The following is a 26049-nucleotide window of genomic DNA, read 5'->3' as shown; positions in this document are numbered from 1 at the left end:
TTTTGCGGCTATAAAATAAGATCATTTCACAGGGCATGTATAATTCACAGACCAGAGTCAGCCATGTGTGATGATGGGACACACTCACAAACACACTCACACTCTCTGTCTCTCACGTACACACACACGCACACACACAGTTTTTACAGGCAGAAGGCACCATATCCCAACCTCACGTGAAGCTTTTAGAGATAGGGAGGAACAGACTAAAGCAAGAAGCCAGAGGAGAGCATGACTGTGCTGGGCAGACGTGGGAAGGTTAAATAACGTTTACACATAATCCATACTGTCTATACCAGATCAGGATGGTGGTGCAACATTATATAAGCTAAGTTGGGGAAACTGAAAGCTTCCCTTTCATATGCTTATATAACAGCTTCATGCAGAAAAGTATGGATGAGCTGGCCTTAAAAGAAACCTGACAAAATTCACAATTCAGTCGCGAACTAAAAAGGGGGGAAAAAAAGGCAAAAACTGCAGCATTATATAAGCTATATGCACAGTGTGACTAATTGTCTCGCCACCAGACAAATCCAGGCATATTTTGGGGCCGTGGCGGATAAGTTTTTCTGTGTCGTGTCGGTCAAAGACAAAAAAAAAAGTCTCCCCCGGCTGGGATGATGCTCAGAGCGTCTGGTTAATACTGACGTACCCATCAGTGATTGCTGAAGATGAAAAGGTCACTTCCTCCCCTGCCGATAGGAGGCTTTACTGTTGAATATAGATGTTGCGCTTTAAAAAAAAAATGCCTGTATTTCAATTCGGGGGGTGGGGGGGTAGGTCTGTGTCTTAAAACAAGTGCTTGGACAGTGAATGGTAGGAATTCAAGGAGAAGGAGGGGAAGGGAGGAGGAGGGGGACAAATGGTCTGTTGCCTCCCTCTACCCTGTTTCTACCTCCACTCCATCTCTCGCCCACCCCAGACATGCTGGTTTAGTCCATTTGTCTTGTGTTTTCTTGGGAGGAAGTGCCATCTCATCTCACATTGCGCAAATGGTTTCAGTGCATGCTAGTGTGAATTCTAGCGGGTTTTTGTAACTGCCAATTTCCATATCAAAGTGTCTGCATTTCAATAGGGAGAACTTGAGCTACCAGCCCCCTTCCTCTAAGCAGTTTTGTTCTGATAGAGAATTGCTGCTGCTGCTGTTGCTGGTGGAAGCTACTGACAGGATTGCTGGACACTGCAGTTGGTCATGGTTTATGTGTGTGTGCGGGAGGCAAGTGTTTGTCTTGGAAACAGATTTAGTGTGGATTGGGAGAATTTGCTGGCCGTAAGCTTAACACCAAAAGCCGCGTATTTAGCGGAAATTCTGGACGCCGTTCAGAGACGTGGTCATGTTAAAAAAGATTTTGCCTGTTAAAACATTTTCGCTCAGTATTTCTCGGGGCGAGCGTAGACCAGGAACAGAGATCTGTGTTTCAATCTCTTTAGGAGAATGGGACACCATCAGAGCAATCATGGCGATTGGGGAAAAAAAGAAAAGAACTGAAGTTGCTGAAAATATGTTTACTCGTTTTTAACTGGCGTTTTGGTCACCGCGGCCTGCATCTAAAAAGGCTCCAAAATCAATTTGCTTTCAGTCGCTTTCTGACAAAATAAATGGTTTAATTCCAAAACCGAGCGAGCGTAGATGTAATGACACGGAGCATTCAAGCTTTGTGTACGACTCTTGAGAACCTAGCGGTGTTGTTTTTCTTGTCGCAGAGATAATATTTATTTCCAATTCTGTGCAGCTGTTGTTTGTCAGAGAAGGAATGCGGCAAGACGCTGTTTATTTTGATGGATTCGTCTTTTTTTCTCCCCCCCTTTCCCTTCTCCTCCCTTTGTGTGGGGATACGTGGCCTAATGTTCACAGCAATTTTAGGCAGGTTAAGTAGATGAAAATAAACACTCGCACGTTTGCACTGCGTACAAGGAGAGACACGCAAAAAAAGCCATTTCTTTGCTTTGTGCGTGCCCTTACTTTGAAAATAGGATCAGCATAGGTTAATAGTGAAAGAAAGTGCAGCGTGTGAGATGTTATTACACAGAGACAGGGAATGGAAATGCCATTGGAAGCGCGGTAGGGGTCCGTGGCCCCTTCGTGGTCATCCTGCTCCTGGGTAATAACATGAGCCAACCGCTTCCCAACCTTCAAGAGGAGAGACCTCGCTGCTTCCTCTCCCTCCTATGTTTGGACAAAATATGATCACAAAACTTGTGAAAGAGGCGAGAGTAGGAGGCCGCTGTTCCGTGTTGAACCAAAGAGCAGGATAGAGAAGGCTGAGGAGGTGGGGGGGCGGAGGTGGATAAAGCAGGACTTCACCTGCCATCTTCACTCACGACGGGCGGGTTTGACAGCTGTCTTGTTCAGTTCCTCTGACTGGCTCGCTGCGAAAAAGTTGGACAAACAAATGGACAGGAAGAAGGTCTGAGAGGGGCGGCAGGTGGGATTATATTCATCTTAGTAGAGAAGCACACTTTAGATGCTTTTCTCGTGAATGGTTGAATTCTCCTTCCCTGTTAAGACTGACTTACTCCTGTGTTGTCTACAATGGCTTCTGACAAAGCTCAGAGAGCAGGGCTGCCTTCATTGTGTATGTGTAGGAGGACAGGGCAGCAGCAACCGTGGTGAGTTTGGTGAGTCAGGAAAGAAACAAGAGTGGGGAAGAAACCATGCTGCGGTGTGCTGAGCCGAGCCCGGTTCTTCAAATTATTAAAAAGCTGCTGAAGAGGAGAAGTACATGCATTCTGCTCTGTTGATGTTGCTATCAGTGGAGGGATTTGGCATCAGTGCTCCTTCTAAGATGGATTTTGTCCTGGCTGAGTGTTGCTGCAAAATGGTCTCAGGCCTGGAGAGTAGTGTCTGAATCTTAGGGGCTGACACCAAACCTGATATTTACCGGTGATGCTCACATCGAAGCGGCACTCTTGCCTGTTAGCCAGAAGGAGGGAGGAAAATGCACAACAGAGGAGTGTGGGCTTAAAAAGAAGAAAGCAAAGGGCATTTTGTTTATTTAACAAAGTGCTCCGGGGTGAGTTTCTCGCTCGCTGCAGAATCCTATCATAGGCATTTTGTGGCTCGCCTCAAAAATAAAGAGACAGATGACTGGAACGAATGATTATGTGTTAGGGTAGTTAACCCGATGGATAGATATATGGTCTCGCTCCTTTTCGCCGAGATCTGAGGGAGAAAAATTCTCTCCCATACTACCACCTCCTGCGTTTAAAATGACAGTTAACTTTCCCCCACTGGTTTAAAAATGGATGTTTAATGATCAACAGAGGCTTGGCGCTTAGGTCTAGTAGTCACGCTGGCTCTAGATGCGCTCACCGCGGAGAAAGCTACCTCCTCTGCGTTGTTAGGGGACTCTGCTCAAACAGAGACCGGTTCTTGAGTGATGGATCGTCAGAGGTCTCTTTGGGGTGTGTGTTAACCCTTTGGAGTGTGCAGATCTGGCCCAGTAGGGGAGCCGTCAGCGGCATGTGATGGATGTGTCCCAGGTCTTTAAGCTCCATATATCAGAAGATTAGCACTGACCTGTGAGCTGTCTGGGCCGCCCTCAGAGCTTCTTCTCCAACACTGGCTGGCATTAGCATATTAGGACACTGCTCTGTCTCAGGGGGATACGAAGATAGGGTTCTTTATTTGGTTCTGCCACAGTATAGGTCACAGGAAGTGTGCAGATTAAAGGCTGAAGGCTTTGTGTTGGTATTAGGTGTATCTGACAGGTCATCTGTCTTGAGCCGAGGAAGCGCTTCTCTCTTCTTCAAATTCCTAAATAGTATCATATAATTATCCCAGAAATTGAAGCTCAGGCCATGCTTCACTGCAGAAAGATCTCCTTGTTCATCCTTCATGGTATTCATGAATCACATAAAAATGGAAATGAGTCGGCTGATGTGGGGTAACATCGTTATTTCTCAAAGAGATCGGACCAGGTATACACCCACACCCATGTTTTATTTTCCAAATGAGTAATCGTCATGGCCTCCGCGCGTGATGGACAGCACGAATTCTGCTATTAAGTGCTTTCGCACAAACATCACAGAAGCATTTGCTTCCCGAGAAGCTACTTAGTGTATTACAAGGCTAAATTGAACATAATATTGGGGTTCTTTCACTTCCTTCAATTTTGCTGCACATTCTTTCAAATGATCATAAAAACGCTTCCACAGTTAGTGCTCTCATGCAGTGCATTTTCTGTCCAACGCTTAAATGTCACCTCCCACGGTATTGCTGGCATTTGTTCTTGTTGTGTCTTTATGTACAGAAAGAATACTTTAAATGCCAATTTTTCAAGGAGCTGTTTTGCTACATTGGGGGAAAAAAAGAAAAGAAAAATAAGACGAGAGAGGCACGGGATCACCTGTAGTGTGCCGGCTCTTTGTCTGCCATGTCTAATGGCTATTTGATGCCTACTTGGTGTCACTCGGTGCCTTGTGATGAAGCCAATGTATTTTCAAGGTGAGGAGATATTGTCAAAGCCCTTGAACGTTCCTCGGGCTTTGATTGGCAGGCGTTGTCACAGAAGATGAGGAGTGGTGGGAGTCGCACAGCAAAGAGAATCTATTACCTAGGATTGCGAGGCGTGCTTTCACAATGTGTCAGTGCAGTCAGCCATCTTGCTCTCTCCGTGTCAGGAACAGTCCCCTCATCGGCGCAATGAGGGAGCAGCTTTCAAGTTTAATTTTACTGGTTACCATAAGTGATGTTATTGATGTTTTTCTTCTTACTCGGGTTTCATAGCATGATGAATTAGCTTGTGAAACCAAAAACATTTAGGCGTTCATCATCGTCAGTGTGTAATCTATTTTGTGATTGCTGGCAGTCACTATTAAAAAAGAGAAAGAAAGAACGAAGGAAAAAGAAATGCAACTGGCATTCTGGCAAAAAGAGAGAGAAGAAGAGCAATATAAAACTCAAAATTCAGCTGAGCCCTTTCTTGCTGATTTCCGACATTTCAAAAGCCTCCTTAATACACACTGAGAGGGGCTGCAGGCTCTCAGAGTTGCAGTGAGAGAAGGAAGCCTGTTGTTGATCAGCCAAGCAAATCAGATCTTGATATTTGAAGAGTGGAGTTGTGATTGCTAATCACTCCACTGCTGAGTTTTAATTAGGAGACTCATAAGCATTCTGTCATTTCTCAGCAGAGCATAGTCAAGCATCAGATGTACTTAAGAGAACAAATAATTAGTTGTCTTAGTAGTTAGGGCTACCAAACAAGCACGTGCACGGGTTTTGTTTTAGTTTTTAATTTTATTTTTTTTTGGGGGGGGGGTGGTATGGATTAATTAGTATTTTATACTATGTACTTGCATTGATTAAAAATATTACTGCTAACTATGCTTAATGCGAGCCCGTGTGCTTTTCACATCTTAAATCATATCTTGATCTCATTAAAGGATAAACTGGGGTTGTTTTGAGCCGAGCAGCAGCCGTGCGTGGACACTTTGTGCATGTGCTTATCACCAAAGGAAGCTTTAAACTATTTTCTTGGGGTTATTGCTATAGATTGGACTGAGCTTATTTTGAATGGGTAGGTTTCTGTCCTGTGCTCCTAAGACCTTTGTTAGGACATTTTAATTACAGCAGAGCTGGATGTAATTGATCTAGGCTTAGAGGGATTTCACTGTCAATGAGAATGAGCCTGGGCGTTAATACAGCCGAGCAAACGCTTCCACCTCTGTGCCACACTAACACACTCACACACACACACGGTGGAGACAAGAGGAGATATGCGGTGGTTGTCCTTTATTTCAGAGAGACCTCTGTGTTTTCCGTGTAACGGTTAAATCAACCTTGCGGGACTGGCTTACATGATAGTGCAGATGAGTGTACCTCTGCCTTTACTTGAACATATCTGTTGCCCACATTGTTGGCACCTGGAGTGCTCTCTTACGGAGCACTTTCTTCACTGGTTCCATGTTGTCACCCACAACCTTGAAATTTTTATAAGGCTGTTAGATAATGCTTCCCGATGAGGGTGAATTATTGATGGTCTTGTTCGTATGAGTGGGACAGGGCAGGCTTTTAACTCTCTGAGCTGCTGGGTCTCTTATCCGGTAACTAAGGGACACCGCACAAACACCCAAAGGAATGATGTACTGGAGGAGGGAGAAAAAAGAAAAGAAAAACGGAGGCAGGGGGCTGAAAATAAAATAAAAGAAGCATGCATCCTTTACGCTACTGTTGGGCTAAGCCACAGCACAAGGGAAACTTGGCAGCAGAGAAAAGCGTTGCATCGACTGAAGCCTTTTCTTTGTTTTTTTTGAAGCGTTGAAAAGTGGTGTGGTGGCCGTGTATTGTGCTTATATTTGTTGATTTTTTTTCTTTGCAAGGATACACACAGAAGTCTGCCTCTTGCGTTTTTTTTTCTTTTTTGCAGAAACACATGCTTCAAGTTTAGTACATGTGTCAACACAGGATGTGATGTCAGGAGAGAAAAATGGTTCGGATTGCGATCGGACAAATAAAGTTTGTAACCCGGGTAAAGCTGCAGAAACGAGTTGATTAATTGATTAGGCGGTCAAATAAAAAGTGATAACTGATTGATTGTCCCAGAGAAGTAAAAACACAAAGCATTCTTTGGTTTCTGGCTGGATGTTTTTGGCTTTTCTCTCGCTTGTAATCAGAGATAATTTGATGTGTTTTGGGCTTTGGACTTTTGATTGGACAAATCAGGCAATAAGATGTCACACAGATGGATAAATGAATAACATAGATGGGATAATATATAAAATGAAGATAATGATCAGTTCTTTAACGGATCTGGGGTGGTTTTAGCCGGCTCTTACCAAATGTGAAGTCCTTGTGTCCTCTCACAGTTTCAAATTTGATAAATGTGGCTATAAACGCTCAAGGTTTCGGTACATATCTGCTCCAAGGCAGTGTAAACAGTATTTATGAATGCTCTTGGAGGCAGAAACCACACAGCCTTGAGTCTTAATTTGTTTTTTGGTGAAAGTGAGGTCTGAGCTGTTCATTTGACCCTGAATGGCAAACTGTGTAACCTGCTGCACACACAGAGCTCTTCTCTGTGTCTGTCTCTATTGAAAACGTAGCTGCATTCTAGTAAAATCAGTCCTCAGCCATTAATTGTACACCCGCACAACCTGACAGCTGTCCTGATTCTTATAGCTCGCACTTTCATCATTGTCCCAATTCATTCTCTCTCCTCTCGTCTGGGCCTCGTGTTTGCATTACAATGGGGCGAGCAGGACGAACTGGTGGAAATACCGGTAAAGCGTATAATTTCGCAAGCAGAAATCAGCAGCGTTGTGCTTGAAGCTACATTTTGGATTTTATTCTAGCGTCTGCATTTTTCAGCCACAAAAAAATCTTACGTTCGGCCTTTAAAAGCAGCCTGTCTTTTGTCAAATTGTCGCAGGTTTGGTGCATTTACGGCAAGAAATCTGCCTGATGTCATATTCTGAGTTTAGAGACGCACCCAGCTGTTTAGAGGCTCTGCGTTAGTCTATTTCGATGTGTTGGAGGTCATGTTGCATTCATTCGTCAACCTGCAGTGGTCCATCTTCACAATGAAAATTTAAAGTAGTTTACAGCTCAATCAGCGATAGTCGCTCTTGAATAATAACCCCGAGACTGTCTCAGCGAAGACAGGAACAGCACAAGAAAGCAATTATGTACAAAGAAAAAGAGGAAAAACAAGTCCAACCAGCTTCCATTTCCCACTGGAAATGCTGTAGATTGATGCCTGTGAGTTGGTTTCCAAAGGAACAGACAGAGGGGGTGGACAAATTAATAGAAACCAATACTGAGAAAAAAAAAAAAAAAAGGATTTGTGAAGAAAACAAGCACAAAAACCATCCAGGCCTGCACGTATGTGCATATTAAGTCCATGGCTCATTTCCAGCTCAATACAGCCAAGTTGTGAATGTGGGCAATATGGCTAAAAGATATTAGCTTGAGCATGGGTGAAATACTGAATCTCTGCAGAAGGATTTCTCTAATCGGTGCTTTAATTCAGAGGAATCAGTCTTCAATAAATGATGGTAGATTTGAACAGACAAAGTCGGGATTACTAGGAGTTTGAAATTATCATTATTATTATTTCTTTTAAACAAAATTGATTAAAATTCAGATCTTGAGTCAGAAGAATATTCGGCTCCAAAACTGTCCCTTTGGGACATGCCGGGTGTCTGTGAACTTAATCATATTTTCTGGCTTCTCTCAAACACTGCCACAACTAACATGCCATCAATCATACCCAATTTTCTCTTTTGCTCTTTTTTCAATTAAAGTCTAACTAAATTTCAGTTGCTTCTCTGATGAATGGCGCTTAGCTGAATATACAGTAATGAGTCAGCTTCAAAAGAGACTAAGCACCACATTTGAACATGAAAGTAGCAGGTCTGAGCAGTCATTACTTGAATTAGCAGGTACTGGGCACAGAAAAGAAAATTAATGGAAAATCCTCACGGTCCAAGTTCAACACTGTGCCAGGTATTGTTCATAACTGTTATGGTTGTGTAGCGACAATGCATCGTTTTCAACGTCTTTCCCGATTTTTGAAAAAAGACAACTAAAGACGATTAAAAAAAATAAGAAGCCAAACCATGGTGAAGCAATTTAAACGCAAGAAACATGGGTCAAAGCAATCCAATAATCAAAAATTTCATATCACAGCGGCTCAAACGACTGCATGAAAAACAAAAGTGGGCTCTTGTGCTCAGAAATCCCTTCAATTTGCCGAGCGTTGAGCATCTTTTAGATTATAGTGTTGGTTTCACAGCCTGCAACTTCACTGTTTTGGTCCACTCTCCGTGCTCTCATAGTGTCATTTACGGCAGCAGCAGGCAGTTGTTTTTCACCAAAAAAAGCTTTAGAAACCCTACGCACACTACCTGCCCATCAACAAACCACAGACAGACAAATTTAGCAACTAGCCAATAATGGAGCATTTAGCAGCTTAAGAGCCAGATATTTCCCTCGGGAGTTTTGGAGACCACGGCAGAGCTAAAAGAGAGGGGTGTATTGGCCAGAAATGCGACTCCAAATGAATGATAATGCCGGGCTCTAACTGCTGGATGTGTAATTAGGCAGTTGTTTGCTAACAGATTGAATAAAAACACTTGGTCATCATATGTCAGTGTTTTGTTTACAGCTCCGTCTGCGGGCCCTAATCCTCAAGCCGGACTAAAAAAAAGAGATAGCAAACTTTTAATAAAAAGTGCCGTGGATGGAAAAAAAATAATATTGTGTGGTACTGAGGTTAAACAGGCTCCTATCAGATGTGAACGAAAGCACAAAAATAGAGATATTTACTAGTAAACACCTTAAAAGTCTAAACCGTAAGTTCGCATGTCGCACACCATGATTCGAACAGGCAAACATTCACAAATCGCTTTCATCCAGCGCTCAGCCATAAACCTGCACTTAGCTACCTGGCACCGAAACGCAGACAAAATAAAACGGTGTTAAATGTTTTTCTTGAAATCTAATGAGTTTACCTGCAGAGAAAACCCGTATGTGTCTGCTGTCGACTGTTAAACATGGCGGTGGGTCCGTAATAGCATTGGCAGCCGTCTCGTGGGACTCATTAGGTCTGACGATTACTCCGCACAGTGGTGTAATGGCCAAGGTGTATGAGGCAATTTTACAGGACTACTGTTGCTGCTCCCCGTGTTGCGGCGGTTTTATGAATTAAATCAAATTCCTGGTATGGTTTCCCCTGTCACCGGATATAAACTTCCTTTAACATCATGGAAAACCCTGTAGAGAAGAGTGTGGAGTCAGTTTCCACCTGCCTCCATTCTCACCCAGTCAGAGGCTTTACTCCTATAATTATACACGTTCACGCTATAGTCTTAATATTTTCTCATATCAGCACATTTTTTATGTCTCCAGTCACTGATCTTCAGTTATATAAGAGACGTCCTTAAGGGTTATTTACTATTCCATGTGGTGCTTGATTTGCATTATGTGAGTGCGCACTGGAAAGTAGGTCAGTATATCAGTAATATTAAATATCAGCGCAATTGTTTGACAGTTTTGGGTTGTTCGCATTCATTATTGCAAGCTGGTTCTAATTGAAATAACAAAATGAGCTTTTATGTGTAAAGAGTTTTGACTGATATAGTTCAGAATACCTAAAGTTTTTCTCTTTCTTTTAATCAATCAGATTATTTTAGGGTTTAATTAGTACATTAGTAGCATCCGTTAATTTAATATAATTTTCTTACTACATTATTGTTTCTTTAAATGTTTCAGGTGTGTTGTTTTGCTGGATCTCGGGTATAAAAAAGCACAATTAAGTGATTATAAAACACCTGCTGTTAATGCTCTGCCAGCTGACTCATTGCCTTAGATTATTATTTTTATATTTATTTCTTTTCATAGTGTGATATACACTGAGTTGCCATTTTTTGTATTTTTACCTAAAATGGATGCAGCTAAAAGCATGTTTCTGTTATAACCCCCCTCCACCCACTTCATAAAGGTTGTAATACTTTTTGTGGAAAAGGGGTTTAGTGAGTGTGTAATAGTATCAGAAAAAATATATATGTATGTTTATTGGACTTTGTTTCCAGAAATTTCAGAAAACAGCAATTGTGTAGGTGTTTGTTGGAATAGGAGTAGGAAGGCTTCACAATATCTGCGAATGGAATGGCAATTTTATTCACACAGTACACTTCAATATGTTACGCTTAACATAAAAGATAAAAAAATAAAAACCTGTGTGGCTCTACTGTGCCTTAAGGTAATAAAAAACAACAAAAAAGACTTTACAAAGAAATAAAATACAAGTTACCATACTCACACACTCACACACTCACACACACACACACAAAGTTATTAAGTGCAAGCCTTTGAGAATAAAAAAGGTTTTGAGTCTGTTTTTGAATGTAGACATAGTTGTAGAGTTCAAAGGTCACTTTTAAAACTGTAAACAATAACCAAAAGGAGCAAAATACTTCTTGTTTCTTAGAAAAGTTTAACTCTCTTCACACAAATGCAGACTTTTACTTTGGCGTTTTATATAATAACTTCTTGAAGAAATATATATATATATATATATATATATATATAATGTCCCAGCTCAGTTATTACATTGAATAAGGCGCTTTAGAGAATTTGCTTCTGGAGCGAATCACAGAAAGTTGATATTTTTTCTGTCCTGACAATGAAACCGATTATTATTTCATTTTTTATTTTGCATTTTTAACTCAAGCATTATAGAAAAGAAAAAGAAGCAGTTTTCAAACACAAGTAGCGAAAACACCACCAGCTTTTTGTGACTGTGACATATGCATTTCCTGATTTTAAACTTAACTTACCTTGATTTGTGATTAAAAATCTGCCTATCATGAATTTATATACGCAAACAAAAACTCAAAGATGATCTCAAAAAATCAATGCGTATGCGTGAATGTCACTGACTTCTAGGACCCTGATCTAATAGAGACCTCACAGACGTCCCGCAGCAGGGAAACACACCATGTGCTGAACAAACACACATTATGCAAAACAGACTGAATTTTTGACAAAAAAAGCCCTTTAAATGCACTTTAAATTGGACAAACATGGATCGCGATGAGGCCGCAAGGATAGATACATCACAGTATGTGTAGTGAGCCATGAAGATCTCGTTGTGGCAAAGCAGGAACTGCATTAAATTGTTCCCAGTCGAGAGAATCCATATAACTTTAAATAGCTTCTAAAATCTGTAGGAAAATGCAGCGAGCATGAAGTGTAAACCAAGATGTCAGGAGAGACATAACAGCCTGTTTGAGTGATGTACAGTGTCATGTCCTTGTGTTAAAAATAAGATCCGGCTCTGTGAGGAACATTAATGTAGCAGCTCTGTGGGTGAAACACAGCGAGGGAGGGACTGCACCACTGGCAGATTAGAGGAAACTTTAATCAATGTTAAATGAGGTTTAATCCAAAGTTAACTTTTTATTCGGTAATAATTAAACTAAGTAATGAACTAATGCGACTTTGCCAGATGACAAAGTAGACATATAATCAATAATCATGATTCCTTTCATTAAAAAAAAAGAAAAGGCGAAACCGTTTCCCTTTTGTAGTCTTTCCTTTGATTTAATCGCAAAAATGATTCCTTTCCTTTTGACAGTCCAGCTGAGAAAACCCGAGTGAGATGAAGAGAATACCTTTGCCCTGACTTTTACTTGTCAGGCTACACCCCTGCTCTCTGATCGGTAGTCCTGGCAGGACAGGATGTACAAGTAGAGGCTAGAAAAAAAATATTGTGAACTCTGCTCTTTTATTTTACTCTAAATAGTCTCTTAAAAAGGTGCCAAAACTGATCGGCATCAAAAACCAGAAGGAAGCATACGTTTGGTCAATAGCAACTTACTATTATTAAAAATGTTTAATAATATATATAAAAATTAATATAGAAATGCTTATATCTATATCTATATAATCTTTACTTGGCCAAACAAGTAGTGCTGGCGTTTCCATATAACCAGTAATTTGCAATAAAGGAACATGTTACTCATTAGATGTATTTAAATATCTAAATGAACCTAAATGTGTCATCTCACTTAATAAAAAAGCATATCAGTGCCAGAGAATTTGTTTTAAAGCTTCTTTTACTGTGTATCTACTACTGGGGTGTCAAATATAAGGTTCAGGGGCCAGAATCATCCCGGGAAAGATTCAAATCTGGCCCACTGGAAAGCTTTGGAAAATGTGAGGAGTGCATAGATTTTGAACTGTTTTCATAGGTTTTGCAGATTTTCCTGTTGATAAAGACTCCACAGTATTCCCGTTCATATTGTGCCAAAGTAGTAATAAACAATGAAATGACAGAAAAAAATCTTGTTTTTCTAGTTTTACTTTAGTGGATTCACAGTTAAAATATTACACATAAATGCTGGGCACTAAGCTGCCCTCCATTTATAACAGCAAAAGGCTACCAGAACTTTTTCTGTCTCTTTACATATTTATCATGTAAAAACACTGAGACATACTGTTAAAATTGCAGCTTCTTTTTCTTATATTAAAATATCTCACAGATTAAATGTTCACTTAAATTTCTTTACCCTGACAGAAAGGGCAGATTCACTGGTCCGGCCCATTTAAGATCAAAGTGGGCTGTATGTTGCACACGGTATAAAATGGGTTTCACATCTCTGATCTACTACGTGCCTCCCTCCGCGTGAATTGTGGAAAAGTGCCATTTAAAACGGAGCATGTCTGTATATTTCAGCCCCATCTGAATCTTGCCGTGTCGGTAACTTGTGTGGCTTTTAGTGGTTTGACCTAAAAGTGGCGAGTAGAAATAAACTCTTGATAGCACCTTAAGCCGGTCCTATATCCGAAATGACAACCCTCAGATAGGTTGCAAAATAGCGTGCCTCTCCCCTCGGGTTGTGCTGGCCCAGACCCCAAAGCTGAGATCACTCTGGGCCACATGTAGGATTTCTTCTCCTTTCTCGTTGTTTAAACAAGTTGTTGTCAGCGGTGGAAATTAATGCTGGATTATTTCGATTTGATGGCAACACATGAATGAAGTTTTGCAAAGCTGGAGGCTGATTGCGCCGTCTCTCCTCGCCTGCATGTTGTTCATTAACGTCACAGATGTTGTGTGTTAGCGGTTAACATCCTACTAAAACCTAATGCAGTCTGAATGGAGCTACAGTGTGTAAAAATTTAACATCGAGTCGGCGCGCAACCCCCCCTTCGAAAAGGTGTGAACATCAACATATCACCCAGTGGAAACGTGCTGAAAGTGAATGAATCTGTTGTGAATGCGCTGCTCGTGCATAGTAAGGTTAGGTTGAAGGGTGGAGGGGTGGGGGGGTGATATTGCCAGGCCAATCGCGTTTTCCCTCATAAAAAATGCAGCTTTAATGCTGTATGAGGTGTGTGGGTGTGTTTGTGTGTGGATAAAGAGCGAACGGGTTGGGGGGCGGAGTGCTAGCATTATGCGTGGAGGAGGTGAGAAGTGAGGCCTTCAGTAAATTTATGAAGAGACTGATTGAAAGGAGAAACCGCTCTTTTCCATGTCAGTGTCAAGCTGCTCTCTGCTTCTCTCCGGTGACCCTACTGCTCAACCAACTGCTCTGAGGTCAGCTTATTCATTTCAGTGCCAAGCAGGAACAGCTACGGCGCTCAGTAATAGCCTGTAGCTAGATATGAGTGAATAAAACTGACACCTCGGTCATTTTCTCCCTTTGTTTTTCTTTGATCTCTTCAAATACGTGTGGTATAATGTAGCTTTTACAGATCCGGGGTCAACTGGGGGAATCGGGGAGCGTCACAGCAGTGATGTGTGCCGACTTTAGAGTAAAGTGCTGAAGTGATGGCTCATTAAAGCCGTTTTCTTGGCAGAAAATGAATCTCCCAACAATTTTGATAATGTATTAGTTGTTTAAATCGGTTATCAAGCAGAATGCTGAATATGCACTGCCGTAGCTTCTCAAACATGAAGATTAATTAAGAAGAAAGAAGCAAGAGAAGCGCTCGCTGTCTCAAATGAATCTTTCAAAGCCATATTTTCCTAAAAAATTACATTGTGGAAACACACAGTCCCCCGAAGACCCAAACAAACCATGCAATATACATGCAGACTGGAGCAAAACATCATTTTCTGTTACTCCTGCAACTCGCAGCCTTTTTTTCTTTTGATACTCCAAACAAATTCATCAAAAACCGGTGAAATTGTTTGATCGAGATATTGTTTCTTCATTCTAGAAACACAGAACTAATCTTAAATCTACTCAGGACATTTGGAAGTCCTCACTCTTCTTTGTGTGTACAGCTTCACATCACTCACTGCCTTTTTTTGTGCTTGTTTCAATATCGTCACCGTTAGACTCAACTGGAAGCTTCTTTTTTTTTATCGGTGACATTTCATAAGCTGTGGTAAAAATAATTGTTAGGTGTTAATTTGATCGTTGACAGACAAAGCAGACCGGGGATGGTAATTATTTTAGGCAGCTGTCATTATTTGTTGACAGGTGATTTCAACTACCGGCGTCAACAGAAGATTCCACTTTTTCCCCTTTATCCAAGTGTCTGCTCCCCCGCACGGCTCTTTTTGAAAGCTACACACCATCCTCTCTTCATTTTGCTTGACACTAACCTGGTTGTTCGGCCCGGGTCTTCTTTGTTCTCTTCACTTTGCTAAGCTTCTTTGCTCACCCCTCTCTGTTTCACCATGTCCATTTGCCCGCTGGCACTCTATCTTATCTACTGGCTCAATCATTTGGCCAAGAGCCGCTGAACACACCAACTGTTGTGCTCTCTCAATAAAATAGTAAAGCTTTGCACCTTTCAGGTTTTCTTTTTGTGTGTTTGTGTATATGTGTGTGTTTGCGCTTTTTGAGCTGCACCGAAGACCATTTCTACTTAAAAGCATGCTATCCACAAAGGTCTCTTTTTAATCTGGAGCCATTTATCCCAAAAGGAAAACAAGACAGAAAGTGGAGCTGCCTTCAATTGCAGCTTTGCATATTTACATGTTACAGGAACTCGTTTTTGACCTCGTCATCTGCAAACCATCTTTAAAAAAAAAAAAAAAAAAAAAATTACCTGTTGACATATGAATTATTTATGGGCACTGAGCCTGTTGTAATTATGAGGGAATAAGTAGCACGTGCAGCCTAATGGGAACTCATGCAAAGACATATTTTCACAAAAAATTAGCGTGTGAAAACACACTCATTTGCCAAAACATTCAAGCAAACTTCCCAACATCCGTGCGTCACGAAGCAAAGCAACCTGCCCCTCTATCGTTTCCTTTTCTCCGCTTTTAGAGCTAAAAAAAATAACTCAAAAAATTTGCTGTTACGTCTGGGCGAATCGTCAAAAATCTTATCTGTTTAGCCAAAACAAGATGACGAAAACCCGCAAACGTCAACATTTGAGCCACATCTGGAACCAGCGCTTTAACGATTAAGAGATCATCCGAATATTTTGCTACTATTTACTGCTGCGGCTCCATGTTTACTAATATACGGAAGCATATTTAAGTAATTAAACTGCTCTTACGCTTTTCTACGTCCGACTCCCCGAACAGCATTCACCGAAAACACTTAAAAGAACAAACATTTGTAAAGCTGGAAACTGTAAGTTCTTGTTGTGCTTACAGAACGGCAGCTGAAGACAGAAAAAAGGAAGATTCGGCTCTATTTGAGATATCTGTCTTTAATTGTTTCCCCGTGTGAGGCTGTAAACCCCCGTTTACTGCCTGTTAATCCTAACAGTGCTTTATCTTATCAGCAGTGTTGATAAAGCACGCTCTGCAGACTGCGCCCGGTGTCACCGCGTCTCTATTTCTGGCAGTTGACGGCAACTTCCCTACATCACTGGTGGAGCCAAGGAAATGACATCATGTCCCTGCAGGGGTTGAAAGCGCAGCACTGACAGGACTGTCATGACAAAAGAGTTCCTTGGGAACATCAGGGCGCACCGAGGACAGAAAAAAAAACGAGTGTCTGGAGGCTCTGTTTTCTTAGTTCCTGTAGTTCGCATCTCCCACTTCTAGCTCATCAACAATTTTCTGATGTTTCAAATTCTCCTCTCACATGTCTTTTTCTTTTTTTTTTCCTTTTCTCTTTTTTGTCCTGAATGTAGGGCAAAGGGGCGGGCCAGAAAGTTCTTCAAATTAGTAGTTATTCAAAGAGTGGAAGACGGATCATTGTGTTGGCAAGATCCAGCTCTACAGGGCCGCGGCTCTATTTCACTTGTAGGTTTTGAGCTTACACTTGGAGTTGCGCATTAGTTTTGTTCCGCTCGTACTTGATATGTATGTATGCGCTCTTTATCTCTCTCTTCTCGGCGCTGACAATTGAAAATAAATTAACATTCCTGGGCTTTATTTTTGTCTTCGCTAAGCCTGTGGAGAAAACTTGGAGGCAAACCCAGGAGGTCAGGCCATACTCACAGCCTGTCAATCCTCCTCGGTGACCCCACCGCCCCTTTCTTTCTCCCCCTTCCATTCTTCTCCTCCTCTCCTCTTCCCTCTCCCATCTATTTAGTCCCTCCTGGCTTAGAAACTCCCAAACTCCCCCTCTTCTCCCACTCTCTTTCACTGGACGCCTCTCCAGCTTGAGTGAAGCAGATACAAGCTTTGTCAAAGGAGCCTCACATTCATTCAGCTGGCTGTTACACACAGCCTAGTATTTCATGTGAAGACATGTGGGCTGTCTCCTTCCATCCATTTATTTTAATTATGTTTTAATTGCTTGCCATCCTTTTTTAAATGCTTGCTTATTATTTCTATCAGGCTGATGTGAAAAATTTGCTGTGGACTGTGATTTTCTCCATTATCCTAACTGATGATAGATTTCTCTCCCTGGGTCTCCACACTGTGTGTGTGTAAGAGACAAAAGAAAAACAGATGTCGTGAATGTTTGCATAGCATTTTTCATTTCATTGGTGAAGTTTTTTGTCTCGTTTCCAGAAAGATATACTGTTAATAGAGGACGGGGAGGGAGAGAGGGGGGGAAAAAAAACCTCAGGGAATAGATTTCCTTGTATTTTTGTAGGAAGAAGAGCTTAAAAACGCAGATGAAAATTAATAACTTTTGTGTCATTTGTCTCCTGGTGTATATTATAGATTTGAGCTCATTAGATTTAGTGTAGGTGGTGACAGTTAGTCATAACTGTGTTCCCTTTTTTTTTTTTTTTTTTTTTTTAACATATCGGCCTCTGTGGAGCATGATTATCATTATGCAGAAATCACTGGCCGAGTAACAAGTAACCTCAATTCCCCGGCTTCGAGGTGGGGGGTGGGTGTACATAATTCCTCGGCACGATCTCCGAGGGGTTAACGATGCCTCACTTACCTCTTAAAATCATTTTCTGCTCGAGATCATCTTAGCCCCCCACCCTCCCCCTTAGACAAACGTCAACCCCCTCCCCCCCGCATCCCCTGATGTGAAATTATGATACGTCTGTCAGCGCTTGTGTAAAGCATCTCAGTGTTAATCGCCTAATCCCTTTATCTCAAGTCCGGACCGATTCAGTACAGAAATCCCACCAAACAAAACTGTGTTTTTAGGAAGATGAGCATGGCTGTGTCCTGCATCAGCTTAAGGGAGAAAGGAGACATGTTACTCAGCAGGGCGACGGCTGATCGGGAGAAAGAACCCCAGGGTGTTGAGGGCGAGCGCTCATCCGCGAGGCCTGGCGGGCTCTCGCCCCCTGGTGTCTGGAGGGGCTGAGTGGCTCAGCAGGCCCAGCGGGCCAGAGGGGCAGGGGGGTGCCCCTCCTTTCCACCCCCCAACAGTTTGCAATCTCCTCCTGTCAACCACCATTATGGTTACCCCGTGGCCCCCAGAACTCATATTTGTGGATGATAAATTGCTGTGGAAGACGTCACGTGCTCTGCCCGGTATTGGAGCTGGTGGAAGATCCGAGATTATGAGAAGCCTGAGTAGACGTGGTGTGAGCTCTCCCATGCAGGAGAGCGAGTCCCCTCCACTTTGCCCTTATCTGATCTGGTTTGGCTCCATTGGCAGGTAAACAACTGGAAGACAAATAAAACCACAATCCCACGAAGCCACCCAACTTTAACTGATAAATTATAAGCTAGCCGAGTGAGTGTGTGTGCGAGTTTCCTTGGCGCACACTGTGCAGCACAACTGCTCGGCCAGGGTGACCTCAAATTAAAATAAATACGCTCCGGCTCCAACAGGCTAGGTGGAGGCTTTTTTGTTAAACTGTTATCCCTCCACCAGGCTTTGGACACGTATAGAACGAATCTAATAGTGGCTTAAATTATTGCTCAGTATGCTAATGTGAAAGCTTTCCATGTTTTGTGGGTTTTCGTGTTGCCAAAAATATCCAGGCGCATTAGTGAGGCCCAGAGAGCGATCAGAGCTGACTGCTCTGCTGCTCAAATTTAGGTTCATTATAAAATAATCAGGGCGGTTGACGGGTGGCTCTGAAGGAGCGGCGTTGAGAAGCAGGAAGCATTCGCTCTCCTTTGCATAGCGACGGCTGCGAAGTTTGTGTGGATATGTGTGCATGTAGTGGGGAGATGCTTAGATGGCAACCGCCAAGAAATAAACAAGATCTTCCTGCATGCTTGTGTAGGTGTGTGGAAGTTTCTGTGTGTGCGTGTCCACGTCCTTTGCTGTACGTTTGTTAGAGTCGTGCATGAATGAGTCCATATGAGTTTCTGTGTATGTGCGTAATTTCACATATGACACAACACACCCCTCCTCGGTGTTTGACTTTGGTAAGCAGCTTATCTGTCTGCCGTGTTAGTCTGTCTCAGGCTCTAACCTTTCGCTGCTTTTGCAGACAAAGGCCCGTTTTTGCCACCCCTCGATAAGGAAGGAGACAAAAGTAGCTCTCAAAGCAGCTGTGTCTCTAATGGCGTCCTGCGCGAGCGTGTTGCCGGAGTGACAAGCTTTCTCCCGCAGGGATCCTGGGAGTAAATGGGGAAGGTGGAACGGGGACGAGTGGGAGAATGAGGCAGTGTAAACATTTAGTCGTAACATGCCGCCGCGTGCTAAATAAGCGCAGAGCATCAGGCGCGCTATCCGCTTTCATGCCGCTGCTCTCGAAATCGTTTTGAGAACAAAGTTTGAATATTTCTGTGAAACTTGAAATCAGAGAAATGCTCTGTTTGCTCAATCAAACAGCAGTCAGGATCTTCTCTTTTTTTCCTCCTGTGGTGTTTAGATATTTGCTTGACTGCGTTTAACAAGCAACTCACACATGAACTGTTGTAGGATGCAGATTGTAGAAATTACTCCAATTAAACCAGCGAAGCGCCAATGATCTCATAGATCTCACAAATTTCCTCCATTTTTATGCAATCTTCCTCTCTTTTTTCTCCCCCTTTTTTTTCCAGATGAAAAAAATGATTGGCGAGGCTTCTCCAAGAACTACTGATCGTTGACGTTGCTTCAGCCTTCAGCTCTCCCTCCGCACCTCGCCGAACCGGCACTATTAGCCATCAGGCTCCTGGATCGTTTGCATACAGCAACACAATGGCTTCTGCACTGCGGAGGTGTCCGGTGTTTCACTGCCTCCTGCTCCTTCTCTTTTGCTTTCACTGTTCACAAGGTGAGTTACCATGGAGTTGCACGGCAGAAAGTAGCGTTAATGTGCTGCTAGTCAACCTTTCAAGAAGCCACTTATTATTCAGCTTATGAATGTGTTGAATTTATTAGCACACATTGTTGTTGCCACACTAGAGAAGTGGAGAGCTGTTATGTAGCAAGGTTGCCGAGTTCTTCTTCAGTGGTTTTACCCTTGAAGTTTGAAAAAGGTGTTTCAAACACCTCGTATGGAACTCATTGAATATTCTTGGCAGCGCACGGACACTTTGACTGACACATTTCTTCACTTCCACAGTAACTCAAATGGTGTGTCCTTCCCCCAAAGCCTCATAACTACACCTTTTCTGCCGGATGAGCTGTGTAACAGATTATTTGAGTGTACTTTGAGGCACTGCAGCCGCAGAGAATTGATGCATTTTTTATTTGCACCTTAATCAGATTGTTCTGAGCAGCCGGTGTACGTGGAACCATCAAAAGCGGGGCACTCGATTCTGTGCCAGAGCGAGGAACTGGGAAGGAATGTGTCAGTGTTTTTAATTGTCTGCAGTGACATGTTTTTTGGTTACTTCCCTCACTTTTGATTAGTACATTTGGCTGTAATTACAAGTATTGTCACAAAACACTCCCATCAGTTCCATGCCCATCAAAACCACTGATGTTGGTATGTCTGCTTAATGATGATCATTATATTTTTTTTTTCCCCCCGTTTCAGTCCCATTGTAACGGGAAACAAAGTAAGCCAAAATCGCATGCTTGTGTGCCAAGCATTGATTACACATAGATGCTGAAGCACATTATTTTGGGGGTTCCTTTTGAATTTGGATCTTGCATTTTTCTCCCCCTCTCTCTTGCTGTTTTGTTCTGTGATAGATACACCCTACACTTTTATGTTATTCCTGGTTGTGGTGTACAGTTTTTTTTGTTTTTTTAACAAAGGTAGCAGTGCAGTGTAGTATAGAGCAGGCTACCTCTGCAGTCTTTTTTTCTTTTTCTCTTTGTAGATTAGCAATTTTAGATAATATGGAAGAGAGTCTTACTGAGGTACTTGAAGAATAGCCCTCTGATTTGGCCTGGCTTAGAAACTGAGCTGAATAGTCCTGTTGAATTTCTTAAAGAGGAATACTGCTTTGGTATGCAGAAAGTGCAGGTTTTGGGTTTCAGTTGATGTGAGGGCTCTCAGGCCTAAGAATGCATATTTGCCCATCCGTCAATAAAGGAATGTGTGTGTGCGTGCGTGTGTGTGTAGGTTCATCTGAAAACAATATCTGATTCTATCCACATGCCAGTCACCTTCAGCCAGTGCAGCCCGGAGGGTTTTGCATCCCAGGGCTTATGATCTGCGTTTCCCTGAGAGTTCCTGCAAGCAAAACTCCACTTGATAATTACCTCCTGTCCCTCGCCAGGAGAGGGTATAATCAGGTTATGATTTTCACCCAAAACATTCCCCTTGCTTTGAAACGCTCGATGACATACCTGAGAAGAGAGTGATTTTTTTCACTCTACTGGTATTGACTTTCTCAGCCAGCGGGGAAGAAAGAACACCAGTTGAGCTCGTGTTCGGGCAGACTCGTGCAGAATCAAATGGAATTGACAGCATTTTTTTTTTAAGTGGCATTCACTTAGAGTTATATACAGCATATTTCTTTATTATAGTAATGTATAAAATGACAGTGTGGGGGGGGGAAAGGACTAGGGAGTTGTTTCCTGAATCTGCAGCTCTGCACAGCTTTATAAAGTTTTATTGCATGTTTCAGCTTATTTGTTTAGCTGCCTGTAATTTAACCCTGTAAAAAGCCTATGAACTATGAAATAATTACCAGAAAATGCTATTTTTTTAAAAACCGGACTGTTTATTGAACCTGCTGACATATCAGTTTGCATATATGAGTTTTCATTTGCATCATTTTTGCTACACCTGCCTTTTTGTGCTATTTAGTGCTCGCATTTTGTTTATCTTAAACAAAACCAGATGAGGGCATTAGGGTTAAAAAAAACACAGATGATGGTGATTTGGGTTATAGGGTTAAATGTTAACTGCTCTAATAAAAGAGGCCAAAAAGAATGCTGATAAAAAGCAATAGGAACCACTTATTCACCACCCAGACAGCAAACACACAGAGTTACCAGAACCAAAAAACTAAAACAAGGCTAAATATTGGATCTTACCTCCCATAGACGATGAGGTGAAGAGGCAGAGGGGAAGGTGCTGGCTTTTATCCACACGTCACTTCCTGTGAATCTCTTATGTGTTTGTGTGTGTGTGAAGGCAGTTGTTCACTCCAACACTAATGAGAAAAACTTCTCTAAGCTGTGACCGAACTAGTCTTAATGTTTCAAACTCCACACTTTGCCTAACTCACCCTGCATTTCCTCCACGATTATAAAACAGATCTATAAAATGACGCGTCTGCCGGAGTAAACTGGGGCACGCAGGTATCACGTTTGTTTCAGATGTTTCAGACCGCCTAGATTGCAGATATGAAAGAAGACGCCCGGATTCAAAGTGAGCAGCCATGAAGGTGGGGCGAGTGCACAGGTACATACCTGCTGTGCCTGAATGAGAGCAGTTATCTAAGTCTTTAAAGTAAAGAGAGACAGATGTAAGGAGGGATTATGTCATGTAGTCAGTGTCAACACTTTCCGTTGGCTGTTGTGTTTGAATACCAAAGGAGAGCAGACAGCGCAGCCTTCGTATCAAAATATTGCACAAAAGAGGAATGTAAAAAGATTAAGTAGTTTATGTTTGATAACTGTGCCGTATCTGCAGAGACGGAGGATCAGAGCAAAGAGGCAGTGTTTGTTTAGGTCCTAGAAATTGTTCCAGCATGACGAATGTGCGAACGAGAGGCATTAATATGCGGCGTGTTGAATAATCAAGTCGGCGGACTCGAGAGTCGTTTGTAAGGAAACTGCTAAATGGTGCAGTGGATTCGCCCTCCCCGCCAAAAAAAAAAGTTTTTTGCAACGTTATGCTTTTTGGTTTTCAGCCCCCGCTGCTCAGGATCACTCGCTGTTTGCTTCTCACTAAGGGAGATTTTTTTTTTTCAAAAGTGTAAAATATTACTTAGTCGAACACACCAGCATGCCTGCGTTTCTCCCCCGAAAAGGTTGTAAAGGTTAATGTTACGTCTCAGCACAACATTTGTCTCAAGCAGCGCCATACATTGTGCTGATGGAAGACCCTCCTTCGTGCCACACTGGTATTTCCAGTCCTGGGGTTGACTGAAAGGGGGAAGCTATTGTGCTGCAACTCCTCTCTGGCCCGGGGCCATACACATCCAGTCTGTCATCCATTGATATGCTTGGCTTGCCATTTTATAATTCATATTGAATGCTGCGGGTCCATGGTAGGGCGATCATGAATTATCAGCTAAACCATGGGAGATTCACAGATGACTGGTCAATCTGTGTGGTGAGAACAAGCACAGAGGAAGGGAAAAAAAATCTGATATATCAGGCTTGCATGGAAATTTTTGGCCAGCTGGAAGCGTTTCAAAAAATAAGGCAGGGGTTCATCATTTGAATTGAATGGACTTTGCTTCGTATTGAGAGGCACGCTGACACAAATAAATCGTCCCATTTCTCAGTCGCTCCCTCTCATTTGCTAATACAATTCTTTCCGCATTTTTGCCACAATCTCTGGTGCACGCGGCGTTTCGCTTTTCTGCGGAGCGCCGCGGACATATTTCTGCACGACACCGCATTACAATATACTGTTTTAATAATAACCGAGTACCTGGAAAGTTTTAAATCATAGGAGAACGCGAAATTGAAATGAGCCAGAGTCGCATGAATCTTCGGGATCAGGATTTCGCTCAGAGGAAATGAAATACAATATCGCCCTCGATGGGGTCATCCTAGATTTATTGCAACAGCGATTTCCTGAGTGCATTTTTTTTTTTTTGTTACAGCGAGAAAGCAAGAGATGTTTCCACTTGAGAGCGAGAGCCTCCTTTCCTCCAGGAGAGCGGCTCGTGCTTCACTGTGTGTTTAGACGTGATTGTAAAAGTCAGGCTGATGAACAAACACCTACTTTATGGGGCCGAGAGCTGCACTTTTATGACAGTTTAATTTCAAATGTTAAGCGGGCCTTAAATTTCAATAGCATCTCAGAGCTGTTCACTTCACACCCCTTATGGTAACAAGTTGTATAAACAGCAGACCAGATGCCCACCTCACGTTGTCCTTTCTTAAGTGCCGTCTTCACGTGTATTTTTTCTTCTTTCCTTTTTCGTTTTCTTTCCTCCGGGCAGGCTAATTCAAATAATAGATGAGCCCGACTTACAACCACAAAGTACTTTTCCTCCGATTCTAAACTTTTGGATTTGCTCAGTGTAAGTTGCTGCTTCACAGGAGGGTTCAGCTGTCATAACAAAGTAATGCATTTAATCTTGAAAGGAAGCAGAAGGGTTTCAAATAAAATCAAGTCTACACTATAGGAAAGCAGCCGAGTCTCCCCCCTTTCTTTCTTTCTTTGTGTGTGAGAAGGTGTTTGCCAACAATATAAATCAGGTTTGGATCTGAGACAAAATTATTTACGGAGACAACAAGAACCTGTCGGATTTTAGTGTTCCCAACACTTCTGAATAGCTGGGAGGCACGTCAGGACTAATTTATTTGAACAAAAAGCTAAACAAACATGCAAAAACAAAAGCGGCTATATAACATTAAACACCAAAGGGAGACTGTGCAAAAGCAACAAAAGCAGGTTGCTGCTATGAATACCTGCAACTTTTAGTTCTTTTTACACTGCCACTCCAGCTGTTTTTTTCCCTTTTATTACAGCATACATTTTGGGCACTAATTTGTTAAGGACAGCTTGATGATGGTGACGCGCGGTGCGTGTGCAGAACACGAAGGCCATTTGAACAAAAACCTGGTTGTTGTTAGAGAGCGACAAAGGGAGGGAGGCTACAATTATAATTACCCTGTGTGAAAATTGTTCAAAAATGATGCATTTGTCTCTACCTGTCTTTGTCGCTCCTTATCAGAAATGTCACAACAGCTCAGGTCTCACATTTTTGTTACTGCCGCTTTACACAGTAAATGGTGGTGTTAAAACTAATGTTGACAGCGGGGAAAGGATGGCAATCAATAAAAGAAATTACAAAGGATTCGGTAAGAACGAGCTTTTCGTGGTTCAGTTGTGCGTTTCGCTGCCTTTGCCGACTTTCAGAAGTGTCCTCTGAATTCGGAGCGATATTTAAATATGACCTGGAAGTGGGTCCGCTGCCACTGGTCTTATTTAATTAATTTTGCATCACTAATGGTCATATATGATGTGAATCAATGTGTTTGATGTGTGTTGGGGTCTCTGTCTCTCGGCGCCTGCAGGCTTACTCTCACTACAGGCCATGAATGCTTCTCTGTTGCATTCACTGTATTAGTAATCTCCTCAGGCTGAGGGTCTGTGCCATAGAGCATGACCGCACATTTTTTTTTGTCTAGGAATTAAATGTCACCTCAGGGTGGGTCACCTGCAAACAAAAGGCCACCAGCCGATTTGCAGGTATAAACAGTCTAAGATAAGGAAGCCCTCTCCTGCCGTGCAGGAAATTGAATAAGTACACTGGAAAAAAAAGGGGAAAAAAAGTCAGAGAAACAGCTAAGCACAAAGAACATTTTTGTTTGCCTTGCTCTATCAGTATTGACCTCCTTGTAGTGTATATCCCTATTGAGTGTGCAAGGCACAATGCCCTCATCGAAGATGAGGTGCAGGAAACTGTCTGTCATCAAGCCTCCCGCCGCACACCCCCCCACAGCAATCTGTGCATCTCTTATCAGTGCTCCTGTTTTCCACTTGCATTCAGCGGTATGCCGGTGGAAGGGAATGGGCAAGGTCATCACGCTCAAGTCAATCAAAGTGGTCAGTGTTGCAGTGATAGCAGGGGGCTATTGCTAAGGAATGTGTTCTTTTTTCATTGACTTTCCTGGTAAATCTGAAAGGCTTCAAAGGCCACAAAGGCTTTCTCTGTTGCCCAGTACAGTATGTATATATAGATCCACGACCCCCAGAATTCTTTTAGCAGGAGAAATGGCTGACGATAAAGAGGT

At 42.3% G+C, this 26049-nt stretch overlaps 1 protein-coding gene across 12 annotated transcripts in view; it reads left to right on the top strand.

Moving 5' to 3' along the window:
* The window catches only part of LOC116318677 (adhesion G protein-coupled receptor L2-like), a 110640-nt gene that overhangs the window by 21964 nt on the left and 62627 nt on the right, over positions 1–26049 (top strand). For 7 of the 12 annotated variants that reach the window (XM_039602432.1, XM_039602433.1, XM_031737764.2 and 4 more), the window contains exon 2: positions 19785–19999. In XM_039602432.1, the coding sequence (XP_039458366.1) occupies positions 19924–19999 (76 nt within the window). In that variant the 5' untranslated portion in view covers positions 19785–19923. The other 5 variants (XM_039602429.1, XM_039602430.1, XM_039602428.1 and 2 more) reach the window with 5 other exon arrangements.

Source organism: Oreochromis aureus, linkage group 18 (assembly GCF_013358895.1).
Source record: "Oreochromis aureus strain Israel breed Guangdong linkage group 18, ZZ_aureus, whole genome shotgun sequence".
Taxonomy (NCBI): domain Eukaryota; kingdom Metazoa; phylum Chordata; class Actinopteri; order Cichliformes; family Cichlidae; genus Oreochromis; species Oreochromis aureus.
Note: the sequence above shows the minus strand (reverse complement) of the source record. Positions and strands in the feature narration are given on the sequence as shown.